This window comes from Diceros bicornis, chromosome 3 (assembly GCF_020826845.1).
Source record: "Diceros bicornis minor isolate mBicDic1 chromosome 3, mDicBic1.mat.cur, whole genome shotgun sequence".
Classification (NCBI taxonomy): domain Eukaryota; kingdom Metazoa; phylum Chordata; class Mammalia; order Perissodactyla; family Rhinocerotidae; genus Diceros; species Diceros bicornis.
This window is the reverse complement of record NC_080742.1, coordinates 67,995,855-68,021,165: the sequence shown is the minus strand read 5'-3', so window position 1 is coordinate 68,021,165 and position 25,311 is coordinate 67,995,855. Positions and strand designations below refer to the sequence as shown.

Genomic DNA, 25,311 nt, shown 5'->3' with positions numbered 1-25,311 from the left:
TCTTTCACCTTAAAGGTCATTTAATTATACTGGCGTGATTCCATTGAGTCTAGATGGTCCTATTTAAGGCCACTTAAATTAAAGAAAACTACTTCAGGTGTTATAATTTATCATACCTGTAACTATTTTAGAGCATAAAGTAATGGATCCACAGGGATGACTATCATATTGCTTTTTGCCTATTCGGGATTTTTTTAAAGGAAGCAATAGGGAAATAAATGTAAATTTTAAAAGAAAAAAAGACGAAGGGGAAAAAAACTTAGAACTGCTACATCCATGTCAATACATTTAAAGAAACTGAGCTATATTTCTACTGATCTGAATTATGTCCAATAATATATTTTGAAAAGGGTAATGAAAAACATTTTGGTTTGAGTCACATTTATTTTATAGTATCTTAGATATTAAAATTTGACACAGAATTGTGTCCTCCTTTATTTTTCATTTTATTTACATTTTGTTTTTCCCTTCAACAAAAATAATATACGACTGTTTAAAAAATTTTTTTTCAAATATTTTAGAAATATGTAACCTGGTAGTGAAAGGCCTCTATAAATCCTCCACCCAACATATACACACATGCAAGATAATCACTGTAAGCTTCTGGTGTATATTATTCCAGAATTTTTTCCTGTACACATACTAACATGTATATTAGTAATAAGTATATTTTTAAATAGAAAGGATTCCACCACTTACCAAAATAAGCCCTGATATTAGTGAGGAAGTGCCAGTCAGGGCCACGTAGAATTTCGGCGTTAATGTATTCAAAAACATGCTCACTGAAAAAAAACAGAGACGGAGAAGAACAGGGAATGCATGAGTATGTCATCAGTAAAACCAACTCTTTGATTTTTCTTTCTGGTGAAATCATTTGTTTCCAATGATGAGAATTATTAGAACCACAGCAAAGTGCCATTAAAATGGCTCAGCATTATATAGGCTCAGAATACTAGGTTCAAGTTATATATCCTAAAACAAAATAACTGCATATAAGAAAAAAGAGCAGTTTTTTAGTTTCTGTCCCTAAAACCATTGCTGTGAGTGGTTTTCATGGATTCATAACCATTGAGGAGTCTAATGAAAGCAAGTTACTAAATAGTCAGTCAAAAACAGAAGATGCCCTTATATGTTCTGTGGGACCCATACATCAGAGTTCTTGATGAACCAAGAAGCAGTATTTCAACCTTACAGCAAAGGGAAAATAACTATATTAAACAGTTATTAAAGATTGTAATACTATGGTTACCCCTAAAAAAGAAGGACAAATTGACAAAAGTTAGCATATATTAGTAAAAGTTTTTTCAGCTTACTTAAAAGGCCATTAGACTGCTCATCAAAATAATTGGATTCAATGAAAAAAAGACAAAACACAAAACCTCTAAAAATGAATGTGCACTGTCAGGCACCTTCCTGACCGATTCCTGCCACTCTGTTCATATCAACCATATGGTTGATCTGGTTGCCCATTAAGTAAAGTTCACTTATTCATTTTATAAGTATATTTTAAGTTATTATCATTTAAATCTAGATACTGCACAAAACTTTGACTATTACCAAAACAACAACTGACCTAAAGGACTTTTTACACACATATTCACATTTCTTTACTGAATTTGTTTGTGGAAGGGGATCACACCCCGTCTGGTTTCAGAATGAAAGATGTTAGAAGTAGGACTTTGATGTCATTAGGGGAAAAGGCTTTTGCTTTTGTCCGAGCTCAGCCCAGAAAGCTAAGTCACCAACACGAACGGAGAGCCTATGCTCACTCATTCAACAAATACTTCTCTCTGTTTATGAATGAGACTATGGACAAAGAATGGAAGTATGAATCAGACACAGTTCCCACACTTGAGAAGGCCACAGTCTAGTTGGGAAACAGATAAATAAACAGGCAATTACCATAAAGTTTGACAAATGCATAGACAGGTCCTGTGCACAAGATTTTATGAAAACACAGAAAAGAGAGGCATCTCAGGCTGGGGGGCCAGGGAAGATGTCCTGAAGAATAAGCAGGAGTTAACCAGACCAACGCGGGCAGGAGGAGAGACAGAAGGGCAATGTGAGCAGAGGAAGGGGCCTGCTTTGGGGCACTGAGGAAGGAGCACAGCCTTTCCAAGCAGTTGCATGGGTTGAAGAGGGAAGGAGCTTGAGCTACGGAACCTTCGTAAAGACACAGATGTGGAAAGGTGAACTGATTCCATCCTTCCTGACTACTGAACATCCTCTCAACAAACCCTTCTCCCCTGCACCCACTCTGAAATGAATTAGTTTGACTCATGGTCTGTCATTTGTAATCACAAGAGTCTGGACTAGCACAACGTGCTCAGTCAATAGTCAACGACCTGAGTAAGTGCACTCTTTTGGGGAGGTAGAGAAAGGCACAAAAGGAGCAGTCAGCCTAGGGCTGGAAGGCAAGAGGAAGTACAGTTGAGTTGAGGTGGCTTTGCTTGGCATTAAAAAAAAACGAAAACGTGGTGATTTGTCATTTCCCACGCAACAGTCAGTGGAAGCAGGCAGATTTTTTAAAGGAAAAAAATCAAACAACCCTAGTTACAAACTTACATTTTGTACTGCCAGCTGATTCTGAGGTGCCTCAAATTTTCAAAATTCCCCTCCTCACACTATGAATGATCCCGCATTTCCCATCATAAAAAAAACAAGTCACCAAAACAGAGTGCTTTGTTTGCTTTGTTATTCTGTAATTGTGAACACTCATATCTGTACCATATACTTTTCAGTAAGTTTCTGAGGACAAACTGAGCATAGAATTCAATGAAACCGATTTCTTAAAAAAAAAGAGAGAAAAAGATCTGCCTGAATTAGAAGTGCTTAAGTAGCCCTGCTGTTAACTCCCCAGCAACAAAAGCATAAAGTAATGTAAGGGAAAGATTTTCTACCGAAAATCACTGATCCACTGGGGGCAAAAGATTTAAGAATTAATTGATAGTGAAAAAAAAATTAAGTGAGTTTTTTAAAGAGATAAAAATAAACACTCTAGGGGCCGGCCCAGTGGCACAGTGGTTACGTTTGCGTGCTCCGCTTTGGAGGCTCGGGGTTCACAGGTTCAAATTCGGAGCACAGACCGACATACTGCTCATCAAGCCATGCTGTGGTGGCGTCCTACATACAAAATAGAGGAAGACAGGCACAGATGTTAGCTCAGAGCCAATCCTTCTCAGCAAGAGGAAGAATGGCAAAAGATGTTAGCTCAGGGCCAGTCTTCCTCACCAAATAAATAAATAAATAAATAAACATTCTACCCACTTGGTTTTATTTAAGGTTATGTAGCAATAGCAATTAATAATTAAAACATACTTCTCTATTATGTCCAGTTAAAGAAAGCTACTAGAGTTACGTGAGATAATGGCAGGCACTAAAAGAAACAGAGACACAAATGGAGAATAAGAGAAGCAGAAACAGAAACATTTAGAAAGTAGGAGGTACTCATTTAATAACCTATTAATCTTATAGTCTTTCTGGATATTCTGGCTAAAATCATTAAGACATGGCATTTGGCAATTCTGGGCATAAATATCAACACTTAGCACTTGCCATTTTAATCTATCCATTTATCTATGTATTTAAAGTTTATAACAAAAGCACTTTCACATATTAGAGAATTTAATTCTCACTTCAGCTCCATGAGGTCAATATTATTTCTCATCTTATTTCACAGATGGAGGCTGGGCAAAGCCCTAACCACCAGTCGTCCTGGCCCCAAACGGCAGGCTCATGGAATCACAGAGTGTTCGTGGGGATATTGCTGAAAAGCGTTACACAAAATAGCAAAATAAAAATAGTAGCCTTTCATTAGAAGAGGACAGGAAGCTCTAAATAAATGATACTAAAAGATGGATGTTTTTAATTTTTAACTGTACTTATTTTTACCTCTGACCTTCAAAGATAAGTCCACTGTGATCTTACCATCTGTGTGTGCAGCCCCAGCGTGGAAAGGCAGGAAGCGACCCCAAAGAGGGGAGAATCTAGTTAAAGATTCACCTGTCAAATTAAGAGGGCTGCAGCCTGCAGGCCAGACTGCCTCAAAACCAAGTAATACCTTGCCTAGTTTCACCAGGGTCACTAGCAATTATTTTTGAAAACATATGAGGGCCTGATAAAGTACCTAAAAATTGCATCAGAAAAGTGTGTGGTGTGTTCTTTGAAACATAAACTAGATTTTCCTGAAATCTACAGACATATTAAAGTTACCTCCACAACTCCGAGGGCTAGGCAAAACAAATTAAAAAACAAACAGGTAAAAACTAATCTAGCTTTGTGAAGAATAAATTCATAAAATGTTACTAATATCCTATTTCAACCCAGAGACAAAATTAATAAATCAGAAGGCCTTTCATTTGACCCAGCTGGGAACTCCTAACAGACCACTGCTCAAGGAATATTGTATCAGTTATTCAAAGGCAGCCTCAGGGAGTGCATCATGGAGCATTCTGAAGATGCTGAACTTTAACTTGGTACAGCCTTCTCATTTAATTAACGAGTGAATGGGAAGGAATTGAGTATGGACCTGAGAAGAAGCTAGGTAGGAGGGGTGGGTACACGGATTGAAAATTAAATGACCTCTCTGGATCACAGAAAAGAGGAGATAAGAAGATAATACAACAGCCAAGTGTGGGAAGTGAAGAACCACTCCTCTGAGCAGAGAACTAGAATACCAGAGGGCTTACTCAGGAATCACGTCAAATGGCCCTCTGAGGCCGTGACTATGAGGAGCCAGCCACGTTTCTGGCCCTCGTGACAGTAAGAGCCTTCCTCATATTCTTCAGAACACAAACAATCTCCAATTACACTCCTGGAAAAGACCAAACAGAGTGAGCACATAACCCTGTACATTTACCTCCTTAAATATATTCCACCTCAACCGAGAAGCCCTTGAATGAAGAGGTTAAGGCAGCATCAATGACTTGGAGGTACTGACTAGATAGAACTGAATAAGCAGTATCATAAAGTCTACAACACCCAGAAGTATGGGTCTGCTTTGTCCTGTGTTCCTTTTAATGTCTTGCTAAAATATGGCATGTGAAATAGAAAAAATTAAAAAGTTATAAAATGACAATTAGCAATGATTGAAAAGGTTAGAAAAAAAGTCCCTAGGAAGAAAGGTTAAAGAAACTAAGCTTATTTAGGCTAGATGGGGAAAAAAAATTGAAGAGATTTTATATAAAAGCATGATGCCTGGGTAAGGGACCAGAGTTAGGAGACTTGGTCTCTAAACATGAAACCAACTGGGATGTGGCGGCCCCAGGAAAGTCCCACATCTTCCCAGAGCTGATCTGAGGCTCAGAATAACGTGCATTCCCTCATAACTTCAGTACATACCCGTTGAGTGCCTACCCTGCACCAGATGCTGGGTCTACAGTGGTGAGGAGAGCACTGTCCCACAATCCAATGGGTGGGAAAGGCAAGTAAACAGATAAGCAAATATCAAGAGGACACATAAGGGCATTATGAGGACACAGGCCGCCCATAGGGATGAGGAGATCAAGAAAAATTTCTGCAAGAAAAAGCATCCCATCTGAGACCTGTAGGATGAATGGGGAGTTATCCAGGTGAAGTTACCTGTGGCTGCTGGGGCGAAGGGACAGTGAGAGGTAGAGCCGTAGAGCATTCCAAGCAGAGAACTGCGGCCCAGAGGCCTGAAGGTGCATGCTCGTGGAAGGAAAGGGAAGGGCAGTGCAGGTGCCACAGAGTTTATATGTGTACGCTGAGGCACTGGAGGGAATTACTATTAGATATGTGAAATTACTTCCTAAAGTGGCTGGTATACAAATACACGGAATACTGATTGACTAGCAGCAAATGGCTATTCTCAGATGAGACAAATTAGAATGGGTCCAAATTGTATTTCTAAAAATTAGTGTTCACTGCTGTTGGTCTTCTCCAAAATTATTTATGGAGAACTGCTAACAATTTTATGCAATGATGATAGAAGTACAATGCAACCTAACTAAAAAAATACTTAAGGAATAGAGGACTCTGGTTTACTTACTTTTCTTAGTAAATAAATACAAGGAACATTTATCTCAAAACAGGTGAAAATCCTTATAAAAAGTGTTAGCATACTTTTGAGGCTGTTTCATTGTATATAAAATAAGAATAATATGTATCTTACAGGGTTGTTGTGAGGACTAAATGTGATAGTGTAGATAAAGTGCCTAACACAGCAGACCTCATCAAATAATATATATTATTGTTATTATTTATGTTTATGTTACTCTTCCTTTTGTGATTTGGCATCTTATATTTCCATGGTTGTAGAAAGCAGAGGAGACTGAGCTGCATGTGTAAATAATAAGAGTAGTAGTAGCAGCAGTAATACTAGCCTTTACTGAGCACCTTTACGTGCCAAGCACCGTGGCAGAGACGATAGCTCAACAAGTAATTCACCTGCACTGTGATTTGTCCTCATGCTAAACATGGATGCCCTACAAAACAAACGAAGGGCCAGTTAACAGAAGGGTCCTTTTAACTGGATTCTAGTATCTTGAGGTGGTACTAAACTTGCTGAGTGAGTATGAAAGCATTTTAGAAGGCAAAGAAATTTCTGAATCCCCGAAGTCTAGCATGTGATCCTAAATCTCTGATCTCTGCCTTACTAGATGCTGTAGGAACAACCAATTCAGCCACAGGCCACATGGGATCCAGCTGCAATCCTGTTCCTTGGTTTTCTTCAAGTCCCCTTGTGGCTTAGAACATAAGCTATATTAAAGCCTAAACCATAACTCGAGCATGCTGGTTTACAAATATTTTAATTGCAAGGGATGAATAACCAAGGCCACAATACCTTCCAGGCCCTGAGACAGGGACATCAAGGTGGACTAGGAAATTGTCCATTTCAGGCAAAGCAACATTTCTGATTTAGTTACAAAAAGTACAGTCCCATGACTACAGAAAGTACATTAAGGCACATGTTAGTCTTGCAGGAACCTTCCCTCAAACTGTTTTCTCAGACCTCCAAAGTCGGTTAGGTAACACAGTGGAATAGTTTAATCCAGCATTTGCATTTTTCCATGTGAGAACAGAGAATATTCTCGTCTGTCATTTTATTTTTCTTTCAACCCTGCTAACCTTTCTCTTCATTCCTGTCAGTTTAAGGTTGTAAGTAAGGTTGTAACTTCACTTCTGCCCTTCCTCATTTACCAAAGGGCAAGAGAAGGAAAAATGGAAGCTTTCATAGCTTAACTTGCACACATGCTGTGAACAGATTTCCAAATTGTACAGCTTTTAAAATTAAAGAACTTGCCCTTTTGCTCAGAATGATACTGTGACAGACAAACGGTAAGGTGACCCCCAATGATCCCTGTCTCCTCGTGTTCATATCTTTACGTTAACTCCCTCCCCTTGAATGTGAGTGGGACATGTGACTTGCCTCTAACAAAGAGATATGTAAGATATCATCTTGGTAGCAGACATGCCAGAGATTCTCCTTGCTAGTTTAATGAAGTAAGTGGCCATGTTGGAAAGCCCATGTGGCAATGGACTACAAGCAGCCTCTAGGGGCTTAGGCCAACAGCCAATATGAAACTGAAGCCCTCAGTTCTACAGCAACGATATCTGCCAACAGCCTGAGCGAGCTTGGAAGTAGATTCTCCCTCAGTTGAGCTCACAGATAAGATCGCAGTCTGGTCAACACCTTGATTATGGTCTTGTGAGACCCAGAGCAAAAGACCCAGCCAAGCTGTGCCTGTACTTCTGACCCACGGAAAGCGTGAGATAATAAATGTGTGTTGTTTTAATCTGCAATCTTTGTGGTAATTTGCTATGCAGCAATATAAAACTGATACAATCAGGTATAATTCATGAAAGTGAAAATCAACGTGGACATCTGATAACTCTGGCTAACTGCAGTACGCCCAGAAAGAGTGTTAAGATATGCCAACTCTACCCCAAGAGTTTCTTTCTCAACTGTTCATAAATAAAATGAAATTTCAACCTCTGCTGCCACGACATGTTATTCAACATGCTGATCTGTAGTTGTCTTTACAAATCCACTAACGTTAAAGTAGAACTGAGAGGAATTTTTTTTAAATATGGAAATCAAGTATCTTCATTTTACTCCAATAAATGGTCTTTTTTTTTCCAGGCACATTTTAAATATACAACATTTGCATGTTTCAAAAAAAAAAAAAATCAGTTTTACATCTGGGCACAGCATCAGTTCAATAGAAGATTAAAAGCATATCGTGAGCACTTTTTTCATTGGTTGCTTCTGCTTCCCCTCTCCTTGCCCTTCACCCTGGTCTCCCTGGGCTCTGATAGGGTCTCAAGCTTTTATGAATCACAATTCCCTTGATAAGTCCTGTGGCATTTATCTTTGTGAGGAAAAAGACATGTAAGTATATTTTTAGACCCGTTCCTATGGCAAGAAAGCCTCATAAATCATTCCATCTACTCTTCCCTCTACCCTTGATGTTGCCTTGGCAACGTTACAGGTATACTGTTTCGCTTTACTAGGCATCTGGCTCTACTGAGGAGTGGAGCCGAGCACATTCTTTCTTTCTTTTCTCAGCTGTAATCTGGGAAACTATATCAGAGTGTTCAGTCTTCATGGCTCCTTGTCCTTTGCTGGAGGGAGGCCATCTGTCAAGCCATGAAGGACTGTCCAAAGCCCGGTCACATACAAACCTCAGTAACCCTCGAGGATAAGTGAAGCAAGATCTCAGGTTATCTCTTCCCTTTTATTTACAACCAGGCTGATAATGAGCAACTATACCCTCATCAAAAATAGGAGAGAGGCTTGCCTTATATTTTTAGCCACTTAAAATATGTTTTAATTTAGGGTTGGAGACCATTTCATATATCTTTCTGTTTCGCATAAACTGTTCAACATCAGGAAGAAAAAAGACAAATCTGTCTCTAAGGGGAGAAAATCTTCCCCATAGTTATGCTGCAAAGAGACAGAAGCCTTGTGGAGACGTGGTCCTCGGGGCTCCAGGCACCTCTAGCCTACAAGCACCCACTGTGCCTCAATCCTCCAGCACCCAGCACAGAGCCTGGTCCACAGAGGTACTCAGTGTTTGATGAATGCTGAAAGATTGCATAAGGACAGAGTGCTAGGTGATAGGCTGTAACAACCATCCCCCAGGACTTCTGATAAAAAACTTCCTATAGCTGGCAAAATTGAAAGTCTCTGCTGGTTTGGACCTTGTCTTTGGCGGGGGAGGGGTTCTATCCCCAGAGTACCTGTATAGTGTGAGATGCTTACTAGGTAGACTGAATGACTATTACTCTTTGACAAATCGAAAAGATCCCAGACATACTTATATTATCCTCATACAGCAAGGCCTTGGCTATGTAGAACCCTCAGAAATGAGTCATTTGGGATACGTAAGGACTTATCCTATTAAACACCAAAGACGCTTTTCTTTTTAAAGCAATTTTACAAGGAAATCTTTCCAAAGTGCATTACATACTTGACTGTATCCTTAAACAAAATATCCTGAACATATTTCAATCTTTAATTGATGGCTTTAAGTCACCAAAATGAACATAAATTATAGTACTGTGCTAGCATGCAGCAATGTTTCCAGAAACTGTTAAAGTACGCTACGCCATTTCCCTCCAAAATGAAATGATCCCAGACTGAAGTGTTTTTTTAGTCTTTTTCATACTATTTTTGTCACTTGACATGCTATCAGATATTAACTATTATTTGTTGTTGTGTGCCTGTTTCAAACTGCTTTCTCTCCTTCTTAATATGCTACTTAAAAATCTATTGTGACTTCAAAGGCAGGTAACCAACTTTGGTCATTCAATAAATATTTATGTTTAATGCATGCTGGGCATTATGTAAAATGCTGGGAAAATAAAGATATATGATACATAGTTCTTGTCCTCAAGGAGCTCTGGGTTTTGTGGAAGAGGCAGACATGGAGACAAATTAACAGGCAATTATAATTCTGAGTGTTGCTCTGGAAATAGAGAGTTGGTACTCCTAACTCAACCTTGGGCTGGGGTAGGGGACAGAACTGCATCAAGGAATGCTCCTTTGAGAAGGCTGCTAAGCAGAGCCCCAAAGGATGTGCACTGGAACTATGTAAAAGAAGACCTGTGGTCTCCTGTTGGTCTCTTTGATGCTCATCTGTAAGTGCCATATACACGGGTCTTTTTTTCTTAGAACTTGGTGGTTTGGGGAGTTGAAATGACTGGATTGCTGAGTTCCTAAAAGGTGAGGTATCACTGTAGTGAGCTACAATACAAGCTTTTATAGGATGGCTATAATAATGTTGTAAAAGAACACTCTCAATGGTTCTTACGTTCACACTGGAGTGCTCCAAAAGGCTCCTTACAGCATCAGCTACACAAACTGTGCTTAGACTTTACCATCATCTTGAGGAGAATTTGGTCATCAACTTCTAGTTTACCCCTCCTTTACTGAAAGTTATTAAATAAATATATATATATATATAAAAGTCCTTAATTGTTTGATTTAGGAAGATGACATCTGCAAAGTTGAATGCAGCAATTCATTACCTAATGGGCCAGAATACAAATAACTACCTAAAAAGGTTCAAACTACTCGTGGCAATCAGCTGTTGAAAAGATAATTGTTAAGTCTAAGATGCATAGAAATAACTAAGAAAGGGCCGGCCCCGTGGCTTAGCGGTTAAGTGCGCGCGCTCTGCTGCTGGCGGCCCGGGTTCGGATCCCAGGCGTGCACCGACGCACCACTTCTCTGGCCATGCTGAAGCTGCGTCCCACATGCAGCAACTAGAAAGATGTGCAGCTATGACATGCAACTATCTACTGGGGCTTTGGGGGAAAAAAATAAATAAATAAAATTATAAAAAAAAAAAAAGAACTAAGAAAGGAGAATATTAACAAGAATAACGGAATAACCAACTATATTCCAAAACACCTTTCAGTAAATGCTCTATATTTATTAATATTAGCTAGGTCATTCATTTATCCAAAATGTACTTAGCTTATAAAAAGTACAAGACACTGAACTAGACACTGGAGTTGGGAAACAAAATGATAATGAGACTGACCCTCCCCTTCAGAAGGGAAAATAAGATACACACACATAACACAGGACAGAATATGAAACATATCAGAAGAGAGGTACAGATAAAATCTAGAGGAAGAAAATATTACTTCTAGCTAGAAGGGTCAGAGAAGCTTAATGAATGAGATGTCCTTCCTCTGGGCTTTGAAAGAAGCATGAGCTTTGAACATGAGATTGGAGAGGAGAAAAGAGAGGGAATGGACTGCAGACAGACATTACAGCACACACAAAGGAATTGGGTTGGAGTACAGGGTGGATGAGGAGACGCAGTGGTTAAGAATGCTGCTCAAATGCCAGGCTGAGAAAATCAGACTTTATATGACAGACAGTGAGAAGATACTCACATTCATGAACAGAGATGTGACTAAGGCAGATGTGTCTGGTAGCAATGAAGCAGTGTGTAAAACGTGTAAAACGTACAGCTTTGGGAGTCATTTCAGAGGGGAGCCCCTGCAATACCAGTAGGGTGGGAAATTGGGCATATCAGATGTTGCAGAGGTAAATTCAACAGGATGTGGTTCTTAACAATGTGACATAAAGGGTGCGAGTCTAGAGAAGTGAGGCCAAAGTCAAACTGCAAGTGACTACAGACAGTTAGTGAGTGGTAAGAAAATCATGGCAGCAAGCACAGGCTACTCTACAGGAAGTCTGGCAGAAAAGAGAAGACAGTTTATCATTAAATGTGACTTAAGTTAAAAGAAAATAGAGGGCCGGCCCGGTGGCGCAAGCGGTTAAGTGCGCGCGCTCCGCTGCGGCGGCCCGGGGTTCGCTGGTTCGGATCCCGGGCGTGCACCGACGCACTGCTTGGCAAGCCATGCTGTGGCGGCGTCCCATATAAAGTGGAGGAAGATGGGCACAGATGTTAGCCCAGGGCCGTCTTCCTCAGCAAAAAAAAAAAAAAAAAAAAAAGAGGAGGATTGGCGGATGTTAGCACAGGGCTGATCTCCTCACAAAAAAAAAAAAAAAAAAAAAATAGAAATGGCACCATATGAGTTAGTAAGTGAATTAGGAATAAAACTCAAACCTTTATTCCACTGCAACAAGATCAGCCCTCCTAAAAAATCCAATATTGGTTCATTCTTATACCAAACTCTCAAAGACATATGGTTAATCATTGGAAATGTGTCTACTTTCTCTGAGATTCTTCTTTTTATACAGAATAATTAAAACAGAGTGAAGCACTTTAATTTACATGATTTTGAACCTGATAATTACACATATGTATATTCCTGTTTTATCAGTTGGGATTAAATGACAAAACAAAAATAAATCTATTTTCTACTCTATTTATTCTGATTTTTGCACTTTTTGTTAATTTACTTGCTCTGTTTTAAAACCCTCTGCTAACTTATGGCTGAAGACTTTGCCTCAAAGGAAGATAACAGTTTGGGCCAGAGAAGCAACCATAGGCCATGGGGTAGTAAAATCTGAATTTGATTTTAAGTAAGGTATTTCTTTTCATTACATACTCCAAAAGTTCAATGACTAATTTACTTCTCTTCTGAGCGAAAAGCTCCCCACAATAGAAGGTCTGCTGGAAGCTGTGTTACGGCTGTTTCCCTCTGGGTGACGGTGAACAATCCAGAGATAAGAAGCCACAGAGGAAACCACTACACAGGACAATATTTTAGTATTCAGCTGCTCCAACTGCCTAGTTGTCCAAAATAAGCCCAAGGCTTCATTATTTTCAATTCCAGTAGCTAGATTTGGCTTTGCACTTGCATCAAATGACTGGTTACTATTCCAGAGGGCACTTGAAACTACGTCCCCAGGTTGAGGGCTGGCAGCGAATTATAAGCGGCAAATCACAAATGCACCCGGCTTTAAGTAACATCTGCAGGTGACAGTCAATGGAAACTGGGCACTGTTATTTTCACATATTGGTAAGCCAGTTTTTTAAAAATCTATTAAAAGATGCATCTAATTCCAGATGCCCTATGTGGTCCCTAATACAAATGCTCCCAACCTCTGTGGATGGCCTTTTTCTCCCTTTCAAATCTATTCTTACTTACTGTCTCAAATAGTTCTAGACATTGCCATCCTTCATTCTGAATGACCCATTCGTCTGTAATGTAAAAAGAAAGAAAGAATTGCATGTTTTTAATTAGCAATTGCATAATTCCTAGATCCTTAGGGACCAGGTAGTTCACCTCCAGGTGGATCAGTGGTTGGTTAAAACCCAGGGTTAATGAGGCCACAGGCCTGGGTCTGAATGAGTCAGTGAACCTCATACCAAGAAACCCTGTGCCACAAACTCAGAAGGCACCTCTGACCAGTTCCATTACAAATGGGTATTACCACTGGGAGGCCAACCATCGCATTACTATAAAAATAACCCCATTTTAAAAGAAAAAAGTGGATTAATTTTCAAAGTTGTTCATCCAAAACATTTTTTAAAATACAGAAAAATGTTTAAATCACCTCCCCAGCCAAAAAAAGAAAGAAAAACTAGCACACACAGCACTGCTAATGATAACCTACAGAGGCTGAGTTTTTCTTAAATAATTGCTAAGATAAAATCATGCAAACTGACAGATGTAGAGGCTAAAGCACAAAGAAATAGTTAACATAACTACTCTGTAAGCAGGTGCAGTAAGTGATTTGCAAAAATGCAACCTTCAGGGGCCGCCCGGTGACGTAGCGGTTAAGTGCGGCGCTCCGCTGTGGTGGCCTGGGGTTCAGATTCCCTGCACGCACGGACGCACCGCTTGTCAGGCCATGCTGTGGCGGCGTCCCATATAAAATGGAGGAAGATGGGCACAGATGTTAGCCCAGGGCCAGTCTTCCTCAGCAAAAAGAGGAGGATTGGCAACAGATGTTAGCTCAGGGCTGATCTTCCTCACACACACACACACACACACACACACACACACACACACACACAAAAGCCACCTTCAATATAATTCATATCATTATCTTCAAAATATCCAAGACCACTGTTATGGGGACAAAAAAAATGTCTTTATCAGGCCATACTTTTAAATACTTGTTTCAGTTCAGCAAACACACACTGTGGAGAGAAAGGCTGACTAATATTTACTCTCTACTGAGGGCACATTATGTGTCAGGCACTCTAAAAGGTGTTTAATATACATTTTCAAACATTTGATCCCCACCAGAGCCCCGCAAAGTTTGCATTATTATTCCCATTTTATGAGAATGAAACTGAGGCTTCTTGAGGTTAAATCACTCACCCAAGGACATGCAGCTATTAAGTGCTGAACACAGCTCTGCCTGACCCCAAAGCCTGTGCTCTTTCTCCTTGGGACATACCTTTCTTTTGGATAACTGACACTACACTTGGGGAGACAAAACAGATAAATGCCCAAATTTCAAGTTTGCTGTTTGAGGTTTCAAATGCTCACTGCCTCTGTTGAAATGGCAGTCTGGTGCTTGCTTCAGAGGCAGGCCCTGTGGCTAGGCTTAGGGAGCCTCTGGGATCTGAGAGCAAACGGCTACCCCCAAACCACAGCCTCAGTCTAGGACACAGGCCCTGCAATGACTTCCTCCTGAGTTGAGGGTGAGGGAGGATGGTGGCTGATTACTGAGCCACTCTTTACCACACAAACCTCATGCTAAATGACTATGACTCTCCCTCAAGGCTATCATTAGCAATGAAGGATGACGTCTGCACATTCTCATGTATTCTATTCTGTATTCTATTTTATTCTTTATCCTGTTCATTTATCTTACTATGAGTCAAGATAAAATCCAGGGCCAGATATTTCACACAGAGAGAGGCAGCACTGTCTAATGGTCAGGACATAAACACGGACAATGAAAGATCTGGCTTCTTTCTCTGATTCTTTTTTAGGCACCATTCATTCTTCTTTATTTATAGTATGAACATTTTCCAATGTTATTAAACATTCTTTGAATGTTTAATGATTTAATGACTGCATAATACTATCCCCTCTTGAAGCCTTTTTATAATTTATGTAACCACTGTTGTCACTGGAAATTTAGGTTGTTTGTAAAGTTTCTGACATTTCCAATGCTATTACAAATGATAGTAACTATCCTTGTACAGAATACTGATGACATCTCTAATTATTTCCTTAGAATGGATTCCTAGAAGTAATATTAATAAGCTAAATGTTACAAGCATTTTAAAGTCTCGATTCATATTGCCAAATTACTTTCCAGAACGGTTGTGCCACTTTCCACTCCAACAGTGTTTGAGAGCACCCGCCTCATCAAATTAAGTATTATTTGTTGTTAAATCTTTACCAAATTAGGAAAGACGGAGCAAGGGGAAGGAAGGGAGGGAGGGAGGGAGGAAAGAAGAAAGAAAAGTCATTTCTTTGATTACTAGCTAAGCTAAAATTTTTTCATGTTTATTTTCTCTAGTTTTTACTCTTTGGGGAACTACTAGCTCACGTTGCTTGCCTATTTTTCTATTGGAAGGTCACTGATTTATAAAAGCCCTTTCTTCAGTAAGTATGTTAACCTTTTATCTGTCATAGTTGATGCAATTTTCCCCTAGCTTGTCTTTTAATTTGGTTTCTGAGTTTTATTTCATTTCCAGAATTTTAACAGAACACTTTCTATGTAAAAATTGAGGACTTGGGAGGAAAAAAATTACTGGGAAAAAAAGACTATATACAATTTACTAGAAAGTAAGATTTACTGGAATGTTCCTTTCTATCTTCTAGTTGTCTTTGATCCAGAAAGTGGACAGGACACTCCAGGAGTATTTGATGACATGAGGAAAAACAAAAAGAAACCACCACATTGAATACACTGAGTTTCACAGTGCTCTAGGCAACTGCAGAGCAAGTAGCCATAGCAGACCCCCACACACATACAAACCATAAACACTATTCACTAACAGAAGGGAGAATATGCAGAGGCATGTAATTACATGAGAAGGCATGACTATTGGTTCAAGTGACTCCTGAAGAATGAAAAGCAGACAGACACAAAACATAGAAACCATTAAAAAGAGCTATTTCTCAGGCATCATCACAGACAAAACCAGATTTAGAAATGATGGGAGTATAACATGAGACACATCAACAGCTGCAGAGAAAATCAAACAATTTCTCAAAACAGGCAGGCAACGGCCCTAGCTGCTGAAAGGAAATATTCAAAAAAAAAGAATCCTGCTTGCAGAGTATCAGAGTTAAAAACATTCTAAACTGCCTACCTCGGTTTAGTATTAAAGAGAAGCTCTTTCTCTCGTCACAGAACACTAGCGACTTGATGTACTCCTTTTTTTTTTTTCTTTTGGTGTTTTCCCTCTTCCTTTATTCTTTTTCTTGTACTAATTGCTATGTACTTGTCTCTTATTTCCTCTAACTTTCTTAGGAATAACCACCAGGACTGACTTGAGCAGTACACAGATGGACACACCCAAATTACAGAGAACAGGTACTTACTGTTCTAAAACCAGAAAACAGAAAAAAATGACAGCCTAAAATTGATTTGCTCCATTTCTGACCAAAGTAAAAGCGTAAAACCAAATTTAAAAAAATAGTGCATGCCCCAGCTCCAGAAAAGTATAAAAATTTTTATAACCACAATTTTTAAATGGCTGAAAATTTTCATTGGCACTGTAACTTGATTTTCTCTGACAAATAATAATAATAATGGCAGCAAACATTTATGAGACCTTCATAAGACTCCCAGCAATGGGTTAAATGCTTTACATTCATTGTCTGTGTTAATTTTCACAACTTCATGAGATAAGTGTTATTATTCTGCCCATTTTTACAGATAAGAATAGTGAAGATTAAATCACTCAAGTCACTTGTCCAAAGTCACACAGCTAGAAAGTGACAGACCCAGGATATAAATTGAGGCACAACTGGCTCTGAAGCCTGAGTTCTTAACCACTGTTCTAAGGGCATCTTCCACTGGATGGATCCCACAGCAAGTCTCATTCAAGTCTCCAGTCAGATCATTCCTTTTCCATCTGTGCTCCCTTCGGTAGTCCAATCCTCCTTTCTCTTACCTAGACTATCATACCCTCTAACTTGTCTCCTTGCTGCCATCTTTCAGCAGTCAGTCTACCCCATCCCCTACCTTAGTCATCTTTTTAACACATGAGAGCTGATAGGCTCCAGCTTAAAGATCACTAACATGAAGGCATGACTAAAAACAGATGAAGAAATGAATACCCAAAGATGATAAGTATCATTCCTTAGGTCATATTTCTAGGTACTAGCAAAATCTCCTGATTCCTTATCCTGTGCCTAAACTATAATTTATTACACAGTGTTAGAGTAGAAAGTATCATTTCTGCTACTGAATTTAGAATCTCAAACTCAAGTATTTGGATGTCTGTGATGGTATACCAAATGCCTATATCCTCAACATATATGCTCAAATAATTCTTGAGCTTCCTTTTTTACATCATCATTATCATCATAATTATTATTATTTAATATACAGAGGATGATGGGAGGAACCAAGGTTAAGAAGCTGGCTATCAGCCGCTCGTCTTATAGCACTGCCTCCAAATGCTCACAAGGAAATCTCCACACCTGGCCTAGTTTCTGTGCTGAGACACAAAACAAACACAAATATTTACTTTCTTTTTTCTTTCTTGAGTATTGGAGGAATATACTTCATTTCATATATATAATAAAGAAGTAAATATATAAAGTTATACAATCAAATATATTTAAAATATATATCACATAACCCTATATTATTACATACTGTTTGCTAATAATTTTATATAAAATAATCTTAATTCCCTGAAAGTATTGGGCACTGCCCCATTCCTATACTTGTTCTGATTCCTCCATGGTTCTTATTAAAATAGCAGAAAAATAGATGTTCAATAAATAGTTGATCAATTCCTAACTTTCTAAATTGTGCTGAAATATATCCTGTCACTAGATATGTATGGTATTACAAGCAGAGTAAGTGATTATTTTAACCAACACACCAGACCTTCTACTTCAGGGATCGGCAAATCAGGGGTTGGCAAACTACAGCCCACAGACAAAATCCAGCCCACCATCTCTGTTAAGTAAATAATGTTTCATTGAACACAGCCATGCTCATTAGTTTACATATTGTCTATAGCTGCTTTCACACTACAACAGCAGAGCTGAACAGTTGTGACAGAAACTCTATGGCCTGCAAAGCTGAAATAGGTACTATTTGGCCCTTTACAGAAGCAGTTTGTCTGGTCTACATTAAATAAAAGCAGTGCTTATCTGGTATTTTCTATTGGCGTAACTCTAATGGCACTTGTCCTCCAGGGGCATCACGAATCCCAGTTTGAGAAGCATGGATTTAAATGACCATTTGCCCCTTAAAATTCTGTTCGGAAGCCATCAGTATTCCAACGATGCTGCCATTGCTCAAAACTTCTTTAAAATTGTAATTGTAGCCTGACGTACTCTCTTTCCAATAATCTCAACTCGGGTAAAATATTAGTGCTATGAAGGTAGATTTTTTTGGTAACGTACAGAATTTTGTATGGCCCAAACTAGTACCTGAGTTAAGTAGTAAAATTGGGGATTGCTGGTTTTTATCACAAACTATAATTATGTATTAATGAAGCTGTTCTTTTATATGACTTGTGAACTGATTCAGATATCAAATGTGATGGCGAGTTTTGTGTGTGTCAACTTGGCTAGGTTATAGTCTCCAGTTATTTAATCAAAGTATTGCTAATCTAAGAATTGCTGTGAAGGTATTTTGTAGATGTGATTCAAGTACATCATCAGTTGACTTTAAGGAAGATTATCCTAGATAATCTAGGTAGGCCTGATTCAATCAGTTGACAGAACTGAAGCCTCCCTGACAAAGAAGAAATTCTGCCTGTGAATAGCAGCTTCAACTTGTGCCTAAGAGTTCTAGCCTGCCCTTCCTGATGGCCTGCCCTAGGGATTTCAGACGTGCCTAGCCAGCCCCACAATCATGTAAGCCAACTCCTTACTTCTCTCTCTCTCTCCACATATATAGATACATATATATACTTATATATATGTATAACTCCTACCGGTTCTGTTTTTCTAGTGAAACTCTGATATATCAAGTCTGAAAATATTTCAGAAATACTTTTAATTATCTCTTTACAGGTATCATTCTAAAGAACATCAATCCCTTGGATAAAAATAGCCACCCAGAAATGAAATTCATTATGTTATAGTCACATTACTGTATCATCACTCCTATTACATCTGAATTCCTCATTTCCCTCTGGCCAAACCATAAATTCTAAAAGAGCAAAATCAAGCTAAACAAAAACTACTTGAAAGCATAAAGTACTGAGTTTTCACTTAAATTGTAAAAGTCTTTATGTCTTAAACTAAGACACTAAGGCAGTCAAAAGATGGATAAAATGATTAAAACTTCTGCTACAGGTTATGCCAAATCAACTTGAAACAGTTTCTATGAAAACGCTATGGTCTTAACAAAATTTTAATAGTACACTGAAAAAGTCTAACAAATTGTACAGAGACGTCGAAATGTTTCTTGGATCCAAAACATCAAAAAGATGAATAATTTGAGGAGCATTTAAAATCTAAGTACTGGGCCGGCCCGGTGGCTTAGCGGTTAAGTGCACGCGCTCCGCTGCTGGCGGCCCGGGTTCGGATCCCGGGCACGCACCGACGTACTGCTTCTCCAGCCACACTGAGGCCGCGTCCCACATACAGCAACTAGAAGGATGTGCAACTATGACATACAACTATCTACTGGGGCTTTGGGGGAAAAAATAAATAAATAAATAAAATTATAAAAAAAATAATAATAATAAAATAAAATCTAAGTACTCAGGCCTGCCATACATATCATTATCCTGGCCTCACTGAGGATTAATAAGAGTAGCAAGAAGCTTCTATGGCTGTGCTGGGCACTAATATGAGTTCTCTATACAGTAGCTATTACAGTTACCACATTTACAAAATTGTAGTTTTATTCTAATCATAGAATCATTGTTTTAATCAACACTTGAAGTAGTATCATTTTACATTTTTCAAGTTACGATAATTATTTTTATTTTGAAACAAAAAAACTAACATAATTTATTTTCTCCTCCAAGAGTGAGGTCTGCTAAAACAAAAAAGAAATTTAAATCATCCAGAGAAGTCACCATATCCTTTCCAAGAAAATCTTGTTATACTTGTTACTGAACATCCCATAAAAGCTGTATTTGACTGTTTTTCACTTTGGATTTGGGTTTTGGTGTGATATACACAGTTCTAAACATTTAATGATACAAAACTCAGTGACATAAACAAGAGTCTAAGTATTAAAACATGCACAATAGGCTTCCCTTGCACAAATGATATGATTATATATTCAACTAGTTGAATATCTAAACCCAGAATGTTTAAACCTAGATCATCTATATAAATTAAAAGCCTGAAATTTGGGATCTTTATATTTACTTGCTAAAGTCATTCTAAAAATATGATGAGATCTTACTCATCCACTTGTCAATTCCAGAAGTGTGTACATATGAATTGAGCACATTTTTGTTGTTTAACAATTATTATACATCTAGGAATTTATCCTAAGGCGATAATAATGAATTTCTGCATATATTTATCTTCAACAATTTCAGCAAAATATATTTATAAATATATTATTTGTAAAAGCAAAAAACCCCATTAAATATCCAACACCACAAATGGTTAAATATTATACATTGTTGTGATAGAATAGTATGCAGCCATTAAAAATCACGTTATAAATTACATGGAAAAATGATCTTTAAACTAAAAATGATTTTAGTTTAAAAAGCAGATGGATATAACTACGTATAGTTTGACCCTTTTGTAAAAAATTCATAGATTATGTATTTGCTATCCGTGTAGGGATATAAACATATGTACAGTTTCTGAGCACAGAAAGAAATGTGGAAGAATACAAAGCAAACATTCCAATACTGCTCGCCTTTGAGTGGTAAAATTGTGTGAGATATATATATATTGGCTTCACTATAGACTTGAAATTTCCTACTATATGTGTTGTTGCTGTTTTTTAATCAGGGGGAGAAAAGATTTTCAAAATATGACATAAAACTAGAAACCATAAAGTAGTTATCTTTGGAGACTGAGATTACATGGAACTTTCATTTTATACTTTTTTACATTCTCTATAGTCTTAATTATTTTACACCCACATGTATCATTCTGGTAATCAATAAAAGTATATATAGTTTTAAAAACAATCAGGGCCGGCCCCATGGCTTAGCGGTTAAGTGCACACGCTCTGCTACTGGCAGCCCAGGTTAGGATCCCAGGCACGCACTGACGCACTGCTTCTCCAGCCGTGCTGAGGCTGCGTCCCACATACAGCAACTAGAAGGATGTGCAACTATGACATACAACTATCTACTGGGGCTTTGGGGGAAAAAAAAGGAGGAGGAGGATTGGCAATAGATGTTAGCTCAGAGCTGGTCTTCCTTAGCAAAAAGAGGAGGATTAGCATGAATGTTAGCTCAGGGCTGATCTTCCTCACCAAAAAAAAAAAACCCACAACAATACATGCTATTTTTTATTTCAGTGAATAAGATATTTTATGAAGCAGGAATTTAGAGGAATTTTTTAAAGAATATTTCAATTTATTTTAGTTAAAAATAAGATATTTAAGGATAACTTGACAGATTAATAGCAACAACAACAGCAAGAACAAAATTCTTTTATCTTTATTAAGAAGTTTTCTAGGAGAACTAAACATATATGCTTATTTGTATCTGAATTCCAGTTTTAGAAAGATGGTACATGAACACTGAATGATTTTTAATGATTACAATGTGACAGTCACAAAATCATGTATGGAATTATTTGTTTCAGTGCATTTATAATTGCAAATGGACAATTCACAGATTCATTCAAGAACCTAAAAGATGGTTCCCAAGAACCTAAAAGACTATTTCTAAAAGACAAGGAGAGCCATTTAGGAAGCCAGCAACTTTGATTTAATATGCACAGTCTGCACCGAGCAGAGCCACCCACCCAAGCACTATCACCGTCCTTCAGTGTCGTAGTGGGCTGGTGACATGACTTAATTGCTGAGCTACAGCTAATTAGGCAAATGAAACACTAAGAGAGAACTCACCCCAACCAATTAACTAACAGAGTGGACATTAATTGTCTTAGAATGTCCTGCATATGCTAATTCAAACTTTATCACCCTTAAAGGCATCCATACAACCATGACTCTTTTTTGTTCCATTCTTTTTAAAGCTTTGTAATAGTAGGAAGGACCTTGATGCAGAGCTTCTATCTTGCTACCATGTAGCTGGCATTCAGCTTTTTCCAGCTGGGCATGAATTTCTATGCCTCACCCTGGGCTTCAAGTAGCATTGTTTACATAATGTAAGTTACTGCATGGTAATAAGTTGATAATACATAACAAATCCGTTAGAAAGAATGAAAGTAACAGAATAACTTGGATTCACAATGCTTATATTATATCCCAATAAGTGCAATTAATTTGTGTCACCAGATGGCTGGATTAATTAACACATCTAATCAGCAATGCTCCTAAAACTAAGGTTGTAAAAACAATGATTATAGTTCTTGAAATCCTTATTTTATCTTCTCTACTGTTTAATTGTTGAAATGGTGATTTGCACCTTCTCAACATTAAAGAGCTACAAACTATGCTTTGGATTCTGTGTCAATGTCGTATAAAACTATTACATAAACATAGCTGCAACTAAGAGTTCTCCCCTCTTTTCTTCAACCCCTTCTAGCTACATGGAACACTTCTTCCTAGAAAAGATCTAGGGGTCAGATTTGCTCTCTCTTGAGCCAACAGCTTGATGTCTCTGTACCAATTTTTCTCATTGTACACTGAGGGATTTGAACTGTAAGGTCCTTTTCAACTCTAAAATAAATGATACATCTCTAGTGACAAATCTAGCACAGGATTTAAGCTAAAGACCACAAATTTTTGCAACTCATATCATGAAGGGCTAATCTCACTAATAAAGAGCTCCTAGAAATCAATACCTCTTTCACAAGGGAACTCAAACCCACACTGCGACAACCCCTTTTCACTGATTAGACTGGCCAAAATCTAAAAGTTTGACATGTATTTTTTTTTCAAGTTTGCTTAAAATGAGGCAAACCCACATGCTGTCTATAAAAATAACAATTATTATTATTATTATTATTACTATCACTACTACATATTATTCACTCTAAATTGTTAAACTCCATGAAAATCTAATCCGGAGCTATCATGGCTTGCCTTATAATACCCATTCAACACAATGTATGCAGCAAGTAAAAAGCAGAGTTGCTGGATTCCTAAATGCAACTTCTTCTCTGGCTTGAGGGCAGTCCATTAGGATCTTGAATAAATAGGTGTGCTAGCCATACCTCGTCATAGATGTATATTTTATACTTCTACCTTGCTCTAAGGATGTTACAGAAAATAATGAGGCAATATTTATAAATCACTCAGAATTCCCAATAAGAAACCCTTCTACTGAAGGAGTTTTATATATATGTTATATATATACACACATATTTTGGATTAGCTAAATCCTGAACTGGTATCCTCATTAGCAAAATACTGAATTGATAATCCAGAAATGAAAAACCTACTTTCAGTTTTACCACAGATTTATCAAGATATTTTCTGCATCTTTGTTTCATAATCTATTTTTAAAATGGGATCTGCTCAAATTGTCTCAATATTTCTAAGGAAGATGAGGAGGAATTATTTAGTTATGGGAATCTCCTACAATTTATGGAGCAACTATTTTAGAAAACCCTAAGGACTGGGAGATGAGAAGATGAGTGTCCTTCGCCAGCTCTCTTTTCACACTGGCTCAGGCCTCACCCCACCAGATGGGCCTGGGACCAGGAGACAGCACACAGCAGAGAAGTGCACAGAAACACACCTTTCCTTCCCTTACTTCTTCCCAATGTCCAAGGGAGTGGCTGCAAGGGACAACAATGGGCTGCATGGAGAGAAAGGCTCAACTTCTTAGTCTTCCTGTTAATCCGAATGTCTTAATTTGGGAGCAAAGAAACATACAGCCCCTACATTATCTAGCTTCCATTCTAATCCATCTCCATTCACTCTACTCCTTTATCTCTATAGGTAGGACTTCTGCCATGAAGCAAAGTAAAAATCATCACCATAATGAGTTCAGTGGGCATATAAAGTACATTCAAAATAAAAAATTTTAAACCTTTAAATTATGGGTGCTTATATACTTAAGCAACATGAAGGATACTAGTCAGTATAATTTTTCATGAATAGAATATATTTGAATAGATTTGCAACATGTTTTACAGTAATGATTTTCATCTTTATTCTTCATAAAAATCCTCAGGAAGGGATAATTATTCTCACCATTTTAGCATACCAACTGGTCTCACCTTCACCAAGGGATAATTTTGAAATGTTCAGTTTCTTGGAATTAAGCTAGAGAGAATAAACTACCTGCACTTTAAAATTACTAAATTCACTCAATAACCCAAATTGTGATATCATCTCATAGTTCAGCTGCAATGCTAATTAATTTGAAATCATTCTATGAATGGTACATGTGTACCAAAAAGAGTACAAACGCAAAAAGAGCATTATTCACCACAGCATCTCTACTTACTGGCAAACAAACATGTCAGCTAAGTACAGCTCACTGTCTTAGGAGAAGCCAAATTTCCAAATTTTGCAGGGGTTCTAACTAGAACATCATTATATATTTATTATCTGGGGCTGGTTTCCTTAACTTTATCTGATGGCATTTCAAAGGTTTAGGAGGCTTAATCTCTCAAAGCCCTATTAAAACAAAAGCCTATTACTCTATCTCATTATTTGAAGTCACAGTGTATCTAATGACTTTTCTTTTCCATGTAACAGTCACTTGGCCATTCACAATGTGTAAACTGCACTATCTTCTGTCAGACTGACTCATGGTGTGTGTGTGGCAGGAGCCCAGAAACAGTTTTGGTGTGGTATACTTTTTCTAACTGTCAAAGCACTACCCATGAGGGAAAAGAGACCAGCAAGTTAGAGACCATCCAAACTAGATATCAGATTAACTGCATACAAGAAACCGTGGAACAATATCTATTTCCTATACCATTAGAGTACAAATGCATAGAACAGCCAGTTTAAAGTAGCTTAGTGTGATTTTTTTTCTTAATTTCAGAAGGATTAAGGTCAAAAATCCAATCCAATGATCTGCTGACAAGAATTTTAACAAGTATTTCTTCCGTAGTGGTGCTTGAAACAATACTTTAAAAAAAAAAATTTAATGTCCTAAGAGAAAGACATCTACATGGAAATGGAAAGAAAAGTCTGAGATTAGCTCCTTACTGATTCCTGGAAGCTGAACGAGTATG

At 38.0% G+C, this 25,311-nt stretch overlaps 1 protein-coding gene across 6 annotated transcripts in view; it reads right to left on the bottom strand.

The window, feature by feature from the left end:
• Positions 1–25,311, bottom strand: part of ST7 (suppression of tumorigenicity 7) — a 254,203-nt gene that overhangs the window by 114,243 nt on the left and 114,649 nt on the right. For all 6 annotated transcript variants that reach the window (XM_058528868.1, XM_058528823.1, XM_058528829.1 and 3 more), the window contains exon 2: positions 700–782. In XM_058528868.1, the coding sequence (XP_058384851.1) occupies positions 700–782 (83 nt within the window). The remainder of the gene's footprint in view (positions 1–699; positions 783–25,311) is intronic.